Source organism: Ciconia boyciana, chromosome 5 (assembly GCF_034638445.1).
Source record: "Ciconia boyciana chromosome 5, ASM3463844v1, whole genome shotgun sequence".
NCBI classification, from domain to species: domain Eukaryota; kingdom Metazoa; phylum Chordata; class Aves; order Ciconiiformes; family Ciconiidae; genus Ciconia; species Ciconia boyciana.
The window spans coordinates 44,302,155-44,317,059 of NC_132938.1; the positions used below are offsets into that span (position 1 = coordinate 44,302,155).

The following is a 14,905-nucleotide window of genomic DNA, read 5'->3' on the forward strand; positions in this document are numbered from 1 at the left end:
GGATGTTGCTAAGCACACAGTTTGAATTTGAGATGAAGCGTGTAGGCCAGAAATGCAGAACTTCGGCAAAAGTTGTCCCAGGAGATTGCATTTTTGATGATTTTAGAGATTTAGAGAATAGGGAGACATTTAGAAGAAAATTAGGAGCTCCTTAAATGATATACTGGTTATTTGGCAATCAGCAGTACAAGACTCTTTTAAGTATGGTTATTTAAACAGTTATGTTTAAAAAAACAAAACAAAACACCAAACCAAAGAAACAAACAAAAAAAAAAACAAACCGGGGGTGGTTTGGTTTGTTTCTTCTCCCAGGGACTGTATTTGCCATTTAAGATTCACCATATAACATGAGAAGTAGAATAGGTAGCTACAGCTGGATGTTAACAACAGGAATCTTCTCATATATTTGTTCCATCTGGCCACATAAACCTACAACTTCAGTAAGAAGGACAGAGAAGATTTCTATGTAGGTGGATACATAACTGAAACACACACACACGCCCTCCCCGAAACAAGTGGGGGACAGCTGCTTACTAGCTATTTTACACACATTTAGTCATGCAGGTATGTGCACCCACACAGACATATTTTTATGGTATAAATTATCTGTCCTAGCTGTTCATCCTGGAATGTGCTCACTTGAAAAACTTGCTCACCCCTCATATTGTTGAGGTTGCTGAGAGTAAAGTTTCTCAGTTGGAGACTACAGTAGAAAGGAAACTGCTGGTGGAACATGTCCGGTGCAATTTCCCTTCTCTAGGACACAAATAACTACTCTTCTGTGAGCTAGAATGTGGGAGTGGATTAGGACATATAAATAAGGCTTACACTTCTGCACGAGTGACTAAAAAATGTGTGGCTCAATAAAGATGATTGTTTTAAAGGGAGTGGAGAAAGAATGAGTGAAGTATTTTGAAACTGTGAAAAAGAGATCAAGCTTTAGTGGGTTTGTTCCAAAGGAAGAATAGAGACTGCCAGCTTTTATTTCATTTTTTTTGAGCAATTATTTTGACTTACATTAACGTACCCAGAATAGCAGGTACCATATTATGAATCAGTATAAATGCATTTTTATGTACATCTTTTTGAAACTTTAATTGCAGCAGTGAGCAAAAGTGAAATATGGCAATACTTTATTTTGTGTCAGATGGTTCTAACTCAGTATTAGATGTTTCTTTGCTTATCAGAACTTTATCTAGCGTAACTGCAACCATTGCAGGGTAACTTGACATGCAGTGCTAATGTAACAGAGCTTAGTAATATAAAATGCTAGGAATAGCGACGCATCTGAACAGAAGCCTGATAAGAGGCTTTACACAATTGTCCCTGATTCATCAGTATGGAGAATTCTGAGCACTCGTGAGATTAGGTATTTCTTGGGTAGAAGCAACCTCCATGCACACAGCCATCTTAATTGTTGAAGCATTTGCTCACAAGTTAGAAACCAGACTTCTAGACAGCCCATAACATTTCAGGGGTTTGAATCTAAACTCCTACTTACTTGCTTGGCCACCTACATAAAAACCTTCTCTGTCCTTCTTACTGAAGTTGTAGGTTCATGTGGCCAGATGGAACAAATATACAAGAGATTCCTGTTGTTAATGTCCAGCTGTAGCTACCTATTCTACTTTTCATGTTATATGGTGAATCTTAAATGGCAAATACAGTCCCTGGGAGAAGAAACAAAAATTTGAGATTCTTCTTTTTCAGAACATTCCCATCAGGTTACTGAGGTAGGCTGTTTCTTGTTTATTCTCTCATTTTTATTCATGAATCTTGGATCGTTAGCTGCACAACAATTCATTTTCTCGTTGAAGTTAAAAGGTGTTTATTCTCAGTAGGTATGTTGCATAGCCAAGACAGGGATGTCTTGTTATGTATCCACAGCAGTGTGGGTTCAAACCATCTGTGGCTGAGGAGCACCTATCTGCACAGATGCAAATTTCAGATGCCAATCACTGTACAATTTACGCAAAATATAACCACTATCACTGTTAACTGTAATTAAACATTTATCTGGATTCCATGTTAGCTAATAACATCAACTTGAGTGTCTATCTGTTCTGCCTTGCTCTCCTCCCTACTGTTTCTGGAAATTGCAGTGCTGGAATTCTGCTCATCTCTCTAGATCCAACACATTTCTCAGTGAGAAGTTCTGCTTTAGGAGGTGACACATCACCATCTTTCAAAACGGAGAAGTAAAGACAGTGATGGTCTTCAGGTATCTTCAGGAATTGTGTGGTTTATCAAAGCAGGCAATATGAGTCATTCCCTTCTAGCTTTCTGTCTGCCTAGGGTTGTAACATAGGCATTTGACCTAATTATTAATATTTTAGCTAAAACTTTCAGATAATTTATATCCCCCCCCCCTTGTGAAATGTGAAAACTTTGTAGGCGAAGAAGTCAGACCTGCCTTTTAAACTGGAGGAATCAAACCACTCATGGGATACTCAAAACATAGATTGTTTTGAAGTGCAGTAAAGAAAAATGTCTAGCTGGTTCTTATTTTGCCCATCAGAAATGAATAACAAACTTTGGAGGAGGGAAATAGAATTTAAGTCTGGAAACTTTGTCCTTAATCTTTTTCCCCCTTTCATTTTACTGAGAATGGAAAATTAGGAACATGTCAGAATGTACTCAGCAGATTGTGAAATAATGGTAGTTTACTGTGGTGTCTGCCACAGAGCTCCTGTTAAGAGGATTCCTATGTTATGTCTTGCTACTCTTGATTTCCTATTATATTCCCAATAAAAATGATGTTCTGGCTAATGTCAGTTTCTGGGAGTGCTAGCTGTAAATTAACTTACAGAAGAGATGGTGGGAAGCTTTGGTGAATTTGAATTATATTCAAAATTTGAATTATAAATAAATAGATCCATTAGTAATAACAGAATCAATTTTTTTAATATTAATTGCTTCCTTAGCATGTGAGAATAACAAATCCATATACATCCATAAAAGTCATCAGGTGATCCTAATTCTATTCCATAATTTTTCATCAGAGCAAATTATTTTTAATTTACAATATAAGTTCTTAGAGAAATAGTAGATGTTATAAAGCATTTTATACTTTTTAAATACTTTTTGTGACAATCATATTTTTCTGCTTGTTGAAATTTAATTAACACATCATTTGATACTATTTTAGGGAAATATATGGACAAATGTAAAGTAGGCATATAGGCAAATAACCTAGAGCAACCATACTTTTCTGAATATTAGGAGCTAAATAAAACTGAATATTATCAAGTTGATAAAGCTAAGGTCAGGCCTGCGTCTTTAGAAGCTGATTGTATCTGACTTTCTAGGAAGTCAGCTGATACATTATAGCCACTAATAAAGAAATGATTTCTGTCAAACCTTAAACAAACATATTGCTTACATCTAGAGTCTCCTCACTATAGTGGAAACCATGACCTATTTTTAATGACAATATAATTGTGCTGTACAATCTACATTTTCACTTCAATTATGGAAAAAAAAAAGTCCTATAGCCTTCATAATTATGAAGATATTTTAGTAAATGTGAATCCATTAAAAACTCATAGATTGATGTCTGTTTCATGTTGAAGAAAATAGCTCAGAGGGATACATAAATGACTCCACAGTGGGATTTTGACACTTGTGATATTTTTGTTGTGAACATTGTACTGTTTCATAGCTGCTTATTTTAGCAGAAATAGAAAGGAATATGTGGTGTTGTCAGTGCAAGTCTGCATACTCTGAGTGAGCTGGGGTAAAGCAGGCATGTTTTGTCAGGGATTGCTAGAAGATGCAGTGAAGAATTAGAGTCAGTGCCATGTATTTCCTGAGGTAACTGAGTTATATGCTTAGATGAAATCAATGGTACTTTTCCTGGAATAAATTTATGCATTTTCACAATAGTTTAAGATATTTAGGATGATGCCATGTAGACACTGGACATAGTCAGATATGTCCCTACGTTGTAAGGGGAGTCCAGTTCTTCCCCAGCATGAAAAACTTCAGACCATGATTTTGGAAAATATTTTTCTTGTGGTTTAGCCTTCATTTTCCATGAAAATTGTCCATTTGTCTGTTGCAGGTATGAAGTAAAATAGGTTTAAAAAAAAGGCAAGCCATTTCCATGCTTTCATAAATACCTAGGTTTTTTTAGTCCTTTAGAAGCTGGGAAAATCAGTAATGCAATCCATAAGTTTACAATTTTTAAAGAGCAGGTTAAACTTTAAAATTGTGAGATTGTGCAAAATAGATTCATAAAATTTAGATCCCATGATCCTAGTGTAAGGTTGACTACAGCATGTGATATTGAAAGAAAAAAGATGAAAACTTGCACTGCTTTTCGCAGTTTCTGGCAACATTTCTTTCTGTATTTTATCCTCTGGCTTGCTAAGCTACAGTGTCAGTCCAGGCAGACATTAACCCTTCAGGTAGGTGACTGTTTCACATTCCAAAAATCTGTATTTTTCATATCAGTGATTTATTTGGTCTCTCCCTTGCTGTTGTAAGATACTGCAGCTTTTAAGAAATGCATTCAAGGTCATACATTCTTCTGTGGCTTCTGCATCACTAAAACTGGTTCAGTAACTAAGAAATTTTCGCAAAAAAGCATTGGAAAAAGTGAGGCCGTGTGTCACACGTAAGATGAGGAAAAAAGGCTTCTGTAGGGGGTTCATAGCTGACAGAGAAGAAGTCATCCAGCAGGTCACTGAGTGATAAGGTGATTTAATGTCAATGGCAAGACCATGAGTGGTGAACGTGCCTTTGAATCTAATGATTTTGATTCATTGGTCTTTTCATTCATTGGTCTTGTGATTTTGGCACCCGTGGCTCCGGTGGCTTACTCACTCTGCTTATTACGTAGTAGCCCCTGTACTAACACAGTCCCATAGCCATTCTTGCTGTATAATGAATGTATGCCACACCTGAGGTGATCAAGAGTTTCATGCAGGGCATGGTAACCACTGAGTCAGCAAATACTGGAAGATTAAACTGATACTGTGAACTTTGGATAGACTCCAAAACAGATTATGTGTCCTGGCTTCCAGTCCTTGTGGTATATGTAAACCTTTGGCAGGAGAGGGCCCAGTGTAGCCCAGGAAATGGTTCACTTTGGAAATGTCTAAAACAGGTGTCTCAGACTCTCCTGTCAACTGTTAGCTATAAAGAAATACCTCTGAGAAGTTAATGAACTCTCTGGTATATTCTTCAATGTCTAATTGGTAGGGATGGCGTCAAAAATCCCTTAAAATTCTTCATTTCTCTGCAGCTGGACAAAGCTGCTAAGACAAAGTCTTATGTCTCCTATAAATACACAGGTGTGCGCACAGACACACACACAAGTTTTGTTCAGTACTTCTCTTTGATTTATAAAACAAACCCTGACCCTAAAAGAAACAGCCAATCAAATCCGACTTCTCTGTTTCATAGCAAATGAACAATGTGCACATGCATAGAATGTCTTATCAGTTAGTCAGATTTATGGATAAGTCTTTCCTTTTTGTAAGCTGATAGATTTTCTTCAAAGAAAATTCTTAGGAGAAAAAGGAAGAGAACACAGCTGAGTTTGGTATCAATATACGGCCAGGAAGGGGTCGCCTTGCAGATATTGTTGTCTTGCACAACTGATTTCTAACATTTGGTTCTCACCAATGAACACCTTTCATTTAAAAGGTGCAATTTGTGAATGGGTGCTGCACAGAAATGTATTTTTTTAACACAGAATTCTAAACAATCTGGTTTATCTTTGGTGGAAAATGCCTGTTAAATACATAAGGAGCGTAATGGAGCATTCTTACAGTCTCTTTTTCTTCCCAACAGTTTTCTTTCTGATAGTGCTGTCAAAATCCAGCACTTCTTTCTGTCATCACTTACGTGTTCAAAGCCATTTTCTAATTTGATTTCCTAGTAAGATCTCTTGGACTTCCTTTGATATATATATATATATATTTTTTTTAACCTTAAAATGTTTTTATTTACTTGAACGTGTGGGTTTGTTTTTTTTTTTGGGGGGGGGGAATGTGTGGGGTGTGTGTGCAGTGCTTTTTTTTTTTTTTTTTTTAATCTTCAGCTCTGATCCCTGGAGTTCTTTTCTAGGGGTAAAGTCATTCTGATTCCGGCAATAAACTAGATGTCTTCCCTAGTTTGATACCCATCTTTATGTTGTCATAAAGGCAAAGTGTGATAGTACCATCTCTCGGTTGTAAAGTTGGGTTCTACATGTAACATTGCCAAAAAGATATGTTATGGCTTGCTAAGTTTTGATAAAATTGTCAAAACACACCTTCAGAGTCCCAAGAACTTGGGAAAAGAAATAACCATTTCAATGGGAGTGGAAAGTTATGTGATCTCCTCCATTCACCTCTCTTCCTGAAATGTGTTTTCTACTTATACTGAACTCAGCATCCTTATGTGATTCCAGATTTCTCTTACTTATGTATTTTTATTCCATTAACCTATTCAGTTTTGCAAAACAGTAACCTGAAGATATGTCAATATCATATTCCGGTATTGCTACCCTTGTGTCTCCATCAGGGGAGCATTCTTGGAAGAGGTACTTGGACCAGTACATTAAGTGATAACCTGTTCATGCTTCCTAGGGGCTGACATTACATTCTGCGTGACTTTAAGCAGAGAAAGTATTTCACATGGATTCTGAAATCAGAAGTATATTGGAGAAGGATACTGAATATGCTCTTCTTAATTTTGACTCCAACTCTGTTATCCTTGTTCAGTCATTTTTTGCTGCATTTGCTTCCCATTTGTTTAGAGTTGTTGTAATCAGACTTATTCTGGATGACTCATTGTGGATTTATGGCTGGTTTGCTGTAGGAATAAATAAAAATACCTGGAAGAGGAAAGCATCTTTGCATATGTTTTATGCTGTAATGAGCAAAATATTTCTTTTCAGTCTGCATTGAATTATTATTATATTAATGATTCCATCACTTTTCTGCTTTGTTGGCAATATGATGTATATATTTTGCACAGCTGAATATATTGTTAAAAAGAAAATAAAACTGAAAAAGTCACTGCTTAGACTATATTTAATCATACTTAGCACCACAAAGTCATGTGTTAAAACTGTAACTAATGATCAGCCTGGTTCTTGTTTCTTAGGTACATGGTTAGTCAGCCTTATGTTAATATCATCTGACAGCTCAAATAGAGGCATGGTTAAAAGTTTACTTTTGATCATGAAGAACAGAAGAAACATAACTTCCCTTTCAGAAAACATGTATACAAATATATCTTTTATAAGCAAATGTAAGTAACTGAAGACTGGACAGTAATATGTTACAGTGAAGATGAGCACAGAGAAACTGAATTCTCGTTGTTCATAGCTTTCTTGCTTGATTTTTGCAATTTAGGATTTTCAGTAGTGTGTCTTTAAGCTAGGCTTTAGTGTTTAACTTATTAGGGTGTTTGGTTTAGTTTTTTTGTTGGTGGGTTTGGGTTTTTTTTGCGGAGTGTTAAGCTTAAAAAAGAATATAAAAAAGGAATAAAAAATTAGTTTTGGAATATTTAGATCTACCTGAAAGACACCATGGAGATCAGAGAAGGGAGAAGTCGATTGTTTCTTGTGAGAGCATAAACTGGCAGAAACTTTTCTGTATTATCATTTAGACATGGTTACTCGAGAAATATGCTATACAAATTTAATGAGTAACAAACAGGATTATTTGGTATTATCGTATTATAGTATGCTAGTATTATAGACAGAAATTAGTATTTGTAGTTCGAAGTGTAGTTCAAAGATGAGTGTGGATTAATGACTAAAGGATCATCTACAAAAAACCCCCCACAAAGCAGAAATAAGAAACCTAGAATATTGCAGGTAGAATTTGTATTTAAGGACGGAGTCATACAAATCACTCACCTGTATATTTTAGTATACTTTTTCTTTTACTAAAGTCTCATCTGAGTTATAATTTCTCAGTAAATTCAGACAGTGACACTATTCACCACTTAATGTTGAGTTGGAAGAACCCAGCTGTGTTTTAGTAAGAAGGAAAGGGAAACTACTTTCAAGGTATAAATACCAATATTTGGGGATTACAGTGAGAAAATGTCAATTGTTTAAAGAATGTGGCTTGAGTACTTTCTTAGCTACATGACAACAGCCTTTAGCCAATGGATGCTTTTCCTCTTCTCTGGGTTAATTTGCTTATGGATCCAGGACATCACCATTTATGTCTTGCTGAATTATTACTGTGCAGTGTAGCTTACTAGATTTTGTTATTTCATAGTAAGAATGATGAGAAATGGATTGAGAGAAGTACGGTTTTTTTATTGGCATCCTGGCTTACAGCTTTTAAAAAGATCTTGTATGTGGGAGATGTGGCAGCCAACATCTGAATGATCAAATGTTCCAAACTCCTGATCAAATGTCATTTGCCTTTCTGACTTCTTTTCCATTACTTTTTGGTGTATTGTTTTATTGTGATTTCAGAAATGCGGTGGCTTCTGAGCTAAAAAAATCACAAACCTAATTCTGTTTAGAAGTGACATGACTGAAATGGAGAACTGTAGACAACAGAATCCAATTCAAAATTGTTTTCTTTGGGAATTTGGTGCTCTGAATGACATAATGGGTATGCAGACTTTCTAAAAGTCCTAAGCAAATTCTAATATTAAAAAAGTGTTTTCAGCTACAGTAAAAACCATCAGCCTTTGATTGCCTTTGTTACAAATGTTGACTAGGAGAGAGTTTGATAGGATACTTAGTGTTTTTGTAAATAAGAAACAGTAGTATTGGATGAGAATATACAGATGTATGCATGTTTCATGAAGATCCATTTTCCTTGGTAAAGAATTTTGCACAGCTTCATTTTGCATTATCATTGAGTGTGCTGCATTTTATCCTGGTGAAAATCAGTGCCTTTCAGTCCATCATGCTGTACAAGCAGCAGGCCAACCCCCCTCCACATACTTGGTGGGTTTTATGTGTGGTGTGTTTCTTTTCTTAATTGCATGTTTCTAGATAATTGTTAACAATTTTCTAAAATTATTTTTAGCTTTAGATCCGGCTAAAGATCCATGTTTAAAGATGAAATGTAGTCGCCATAAGGTCTGTGTTGCGCAGGATCAACAAACTGCTGTTTGCATTAGTCACCGAAGGCTTACACACAGGTAAATACTTTAAAAGTTAATCCTATAGACTTTTTTAATAGTGTTCGTGACTGACTGTAAACCATAAATACGCTATAATTGGTTTAGTTATTTAACAACATATGAGCACAGTAGGAGTGGATTTTAAAGTAATTATGTATGCATAATTTGATTAGAATCGTTAATATTTGATTTTTTTGATAGGCTGGTAAACTAGAGGGTGTACATATTTAAATATCACAAGCTGCTGATGCAAATACATTTAAGGAAATACCAACAGTGCCAGTACCAAATGAGTATAACAATTGTGATAATGACCTGCTGCTGTACATTACTTTGACTTCATCACTTCTTATATGAAGCTAGAGAACTCAAAATTGCCTGTTAAATTGTGGGTAACGGCCTGTTATACTGTAAGTTGTTTGGTTTGTTTTTTTTTTTTCCTTCTTTTTTGTCTTCTGTGCATTCCAATTTTCTTTGCATTCTGGCCTGGTTAAATAGAAGGAACAAATACATGACAAATTTATTCCAGAGTTCAAATGTAGATGATTTTTATTCTTACCTTTTTTTGGGAGAACAGTTCCAGATGCTCTATTTATATACGTCTTAGAGTGGAAAAATATTAATGTACTGTGGCTTTATCTGGGGCAGAGGTGAATATATAGGGGGCTGAACCATACACTTAGTTGAGTCATGAGATTGTTTTTTGCCCAGTGGATGGAGTCAAATTTCATATTTGACTTGGAATTGTTCATTTTTTTTTTGCACTTCATTGTGGCAACCAGAGCATAGTAAGAAAGGCTAAACTTCAATAACATGATTGAAATAAGTGTGTGTTAAAGTGCTTTGGTCAGTAGGGGCTGAAAAGAGCTAAGGAAAATAGAGACTTTCTTGTCTGATGCAAGAGGATAATTTCAAGCTTTTTAGAGAGCCAGTACAGTTTTATGAATGATACAAGGAATGTTCTTCTGAGTGTCTAGTTATGTTTAAATACACCCATCTGTAGCTTTTCAAACAAGCAAGATAGTACATAGTGAAAGGAAAAGTTTAAACTATCCTCAATCTGCAGCTGCGGTTAACTAACAAAAAAGCTCTACATTATTTATAGAGCTATACTGTTTATATAAATCTCAATGTAGAGCTAGACATTTTGGTTTGATAAAGTATTATATAAGGTGCAAGAATTAATATCAGACAAAGCTAGGTATATCTACAATTTGTGTATTGATTTTCAACAGAGCCATCTGTTTTTCCAAGTTCCAAAGGACTAGTCCACTCATTTATAAGTCTTGGTAAAAATTATATGAGAGAGGTTATATTATCAACTGTCAGGTTATATTATCTACCTGTATCAATTTCTAATGCATCAGTTGTGTGTTACTCAATCGGTTGGGAACACATCTTCACAAAATCTCATCCCAATAATTTTCCCTTTCTACTTTGTCTCTGTATGCGTGTATGTGGTATTATTCAAAGATTTGATAATTTGAATAATTTTTATTTTTTTATTTTTTTAAGAAAAGGCAGTTGATGTCTTCTGGAAAAATAGTTGAGACCTTTTTCATGGGTTATTAGGAACTCCTTTGTAAAGAACTTGCCCATAGATTTCTCTTTGAACATATTTGCTGTATAGATCCATAGATGTTCCAGAGATTATTCCCAAGACTCTTGCACAGGAAAAGTAGTTTTAAGCATGTGAACTGATAGAGTGTCAACGACTGTCCTCAAGAGACAGTCAGGGAAGAAGAGACTCTGCATACCTCCAAGATAAATAAAAGGTTTATGGGCACCTTTGGGCTACCCCAGGGAAAGGAGCCTGAAATACACTGTTATAGCTGAATAGATTATTCTGGAGTATCATCAGGTTGAAATTCTCAGATTTACAGTTAAATTCTCTGTTACTAGAAGCAGCATTTCCAAGCAGCCCTATTACCTTGTTCATAAATCTGTATATAAATTATGTCTCTCTTTGAGGTGATAGCATAGACAGAGATGTTGCTAATCAGTGAAGGCTGATAATTGTATCAAATGGAGAAATTACATTAGTAATTTCTTTTGTTGTTTTGTTAGAAATTGGCTTGCAGAAAAAACACTTAGGCATGGACATTCTGTTATTCAGTCCATGCTGTCCCAGATGTTCTTATCTGTACAGTACAATTTCCAAACTATTGTAGCCCTGTATGGATTACTAAGGGTACCTCAGTACCACACAATGAAGCATGTGATCAGTGGATATCCCAGCCATCTGCAAGGCTATTAATGAAGTGATATGACATGGTCCAACAGGATTAACTAACATGACAGTACACTTTACTGATGTGATGATTCTACCTGTGCTTTCAGAAGTATTAATATTTGTATTATCTCAGGGATCTCAGCACCGTGCTCTTGCTGCAGTGTGCTTGTCTTTGCCTGGTTTCAAAACCAGCTACTGTATCTCAGTCCTTTTCATGGTGGTGTGGATCAGGCAAGCCTATAGTTTTGCTATTTCTTCAGTTTCCATGGCAGCAGAGATCATGGTTTCCCCTCAGTCTTGAGGTACTGTGCACAGGGCTTGTTTCCTTTTCTGGGAGACTGCCAAGATGGCAAGTCCTCTTCTAGCATGCTTCTACAGTGCCACAGCGTCCTGATGCAAGAGCTTCTTTTATGTACTGTCCTGGAAAGACTGAACAGTATTTGACAAAAAGGTGAAATAAGTGTTGTAGATCATTGGTCATGAGAGTAGTTTGGAATACAAGAGCTTTAGAATGTATGGGGGCATGGTTAGTGGTTCCAGATTTTTGTTGGTAGCAGGTAATTGCATTTGCATCTCTGCTGGCTATCACTGTGTTGGAAGCTGTGTTCTGTGTGCTGTGCTCTTAGCTGTGTCCTATGAAAGAAATAGGAAGTACTTTAAGAGGGGAAAGCATGCAGGATATATATTAATGTTATTTATCCAAGTACTTCCGTGTGTATTGATGTGGGAAGGGAGTAGCTGCCTGCACTAGAATGCATGATAAACAAATAATTGACATGGGAAGGGAGTAGCTGCCTGCACTAGAATGCATGGTAAACAAATAATTCAAAGTCTGGCGTAAAATAGAATTTTTCATTGATTCTTTGAAACTCAGGAGATTGACATTAACTTTTCTTTTTGCCTAAATGGTGTTTTACCATTCCTTTGTGCTTTCCAATTTATCTTTATTGGTTAAGTGATAGGCTTTATGGGGGAAAAAAACCCTGTAAAGTGTCTGTACATGCAATAATGAAATGCTTTGGAGTACACCTCATTCAGTTACAAATACAACTTGTATAATATTGGAATACAGTATTGCCAATGCTGTGATACAGTGATGTGAATGTTATGGTGACAAGCAGGATATTCATCATACTAATAGAAATTTGTCTACTCGTTTTAGTTTTCAGTCACTTCACTTCCAGGAGATTTAATTATTTGAATCTGCGGTACTGAGCATATCTGGGAACTATGAGTTCACTGCTGTGAGCTAGGGGAAGAGGAAAAAAGTTACATGAATGTTCAGCCAGAAAAGAATTGGACAGGAAATAAAAAGGGGTGAGTCAAAGGAGAAGGGCTGTAGGTGGTAATGGATATTTCAGAATACCTGCAATGGACTGTGTGCTCTTTGTATACGCAGAGCAGCAGGTGGTAAAGATAAATCCTTAAATCTTCACGTACTTGTGGTTGCCACTTTGAGCAAAGAAAGAATTTGTGGTGACACCGCAACACGTAGGAACTCATTAAGGCCATGGAAAGGTGGCAGATAAACAGGCTCAGAAAAGTTGAAAAGTTAGTCCATCAACGAGCTATCATAGATTTTCAGGTCCTGATAAATAGTCCATTAACTTAATCTTAGATTTGAAACAGACAATTATAATATGAAGTGACACATCATGTAAATTGCTCTAAGCATAGCCTACTGTACAAAACTAAGCAGTGTTGTTGTGGTTTAGCCCCAGCTGGGAGCTAAGCACCACGCAGCCGCTCGCTCACGCCCCCCTGGTGGGATGGGGGAGAGAATCGGAAGAGCAAAAGTAAGAACACTCGAGGGTTGAGATAAAGACAGTTTAAAAGGGAAAGCAAAAGCTGCACATGCAAGCAAAGCAAAGCAAGGAATTCATTCACTACTTCCCATGGGCAGGCAGGTGTTCAGCCATCTCCAGGAAAGCAGGGCTCCGTCACGCATAATGGTGACTTGGGAAGACAAACACCATCACTCCAAACGTCCCCCCCTTCCTTCTTCCCCAGCTTTATATACTGAGCATGACGTCATGTGGTATGGAATAGCCCCTTGGTCAGTTTGGATCAACTGTCCTGGCTGTGTCCCCTCCCAGCTTCTTCTGCACCTGGCAGAGCACGGGAAGCTGAAAAGTCCTTGACCAGTGCAGCAACAACTAAAACATCTCTGTGTTATCCACACTGTTTGCAGCACAAATCCAAAACATAGCCCCATACCAGCCACTATAAAGAAAATTAACTCTATCTCAGCTGAAACCAGGACAAGTGTATAGGTGAAGTTCTAAGCAAGTAGGTTAGCTGCAGGTGAAGAGCAGGACTCTGGAAAACTTGAAAAAAATGGGACAGGGTTGCCACCCAGCAGAGAATTTTAATGTAAGCATAACAATAAACATGGGATAGTACCTGTGGTTTCAGTTGGATTACTTTTCCTGGAATTCTTTTTTTGTACTGCATGTTTGTCAAAACAAAAATATTTAAGTGTAATGCTTAAAGATGAAAGGGGGAGGGGGAAAGCATCTATCTACTTCAAATGTTTCTCTTTGCTTTTATCTCAAACCAGCTGCAGGAGACAATTTACAAATGAGGTTAATTCAGTTGAGACCCAGTCATGACACAGTCCATTCCAAGATTCGACTGCTTACTGCAAGAAACTGGTGAAGTGATGACTCGCTCAGTAACATTTAGAAATGTTTAGTGTATAAGCTGTGGAAATGAGGAAATTGCAAGACAGTTTTGGGCTGAGTAAATCTGAATGTCTTTGATATATTAGAACTTACTGACTAACCTTGTACTGATTGATCCGAGTGGAATCTGATAAAACAGTCTCTTTTTCTTCTTCCATAAGTGAAAGAAATGTACTGTGTAAAACTGATTGGATACGTTAAATCAATCAGTGCTTGGATGCATTAAATTAATCAATGCATTAAATGAATGTGCAATTTTTCTAGGTAAATGTAGATCTGTCTCTTTTATGAATTCCCCACCATACATTATGCCCCCTGTCCCCATTATGAAAGTCCTGCTATGCTTTTTATGGGTTTGTTTATGTAGAATGTTCAGATCAACACAACAGTTCCCTGCTATGGGAGGAATAGATTGCACTTGTCTCTGCCATGTTATATCCATGGCATGTTAAGATGGAATTGAAATGTTTAAAGACTGACAGCTATTACTTGTGTAAGGACCTGGAACTTTCTTTTTCTTTCTATTGGATTTCTCACCCTCTCCAATCATTTATTCTTAGGTTTCCAGTAGGAAGCAATTGTAACACAATTCAGGTATTCCAGATCTAGTTTTTATTTCACTTATTAGGTATAGGAAATTGCTAGGGAATTATTTCGAAATAAGGGATCATTCCTTTTGTAGCACATCTTTTTATTTATGATTTATTTTCTTTCTCTTTGCAGATTATCCCTTACAGTAATTTACAGTCCCCTCTTTGTCTTGTTTTTGTACTGTTTTTTTTTCTTCTTTATGGTAGCAGCCTATACATCTTATTTTAATAACATAGGGAAGGTGTTCATAAGAGGAACAGAATTGCCTTGTCATAGGTGTGTGCAGCTTTTTGGATCTTCTTTA

The 14,905-nt window shown here is 36.5% G+C and overlaps 1 protein-coding gene across 1 annotated transcript in view; it reads left to right on the plus strand.

Annotated features, from left to right (window-relative positions):
* Positions 1-14,905, plus strand: part of SPOCK3 (SPARC (osteonectin), cwcv and kazal like domains proteoglycan 3) — a 233,942-nt gene that overhangs the window by 96,022 nt on the left and 123,015 nt on the right. The window contains exon 4 of the mRNA XM_072861612.1: positions 8,997-9,111. Coding sequence (XP_072717713.1) covers positions 8,997-9,111 — 115 coding nt within the window. The remainder of the gene's footprint in view (positions 1-8,996; positions 9,112-14,905) is intronic.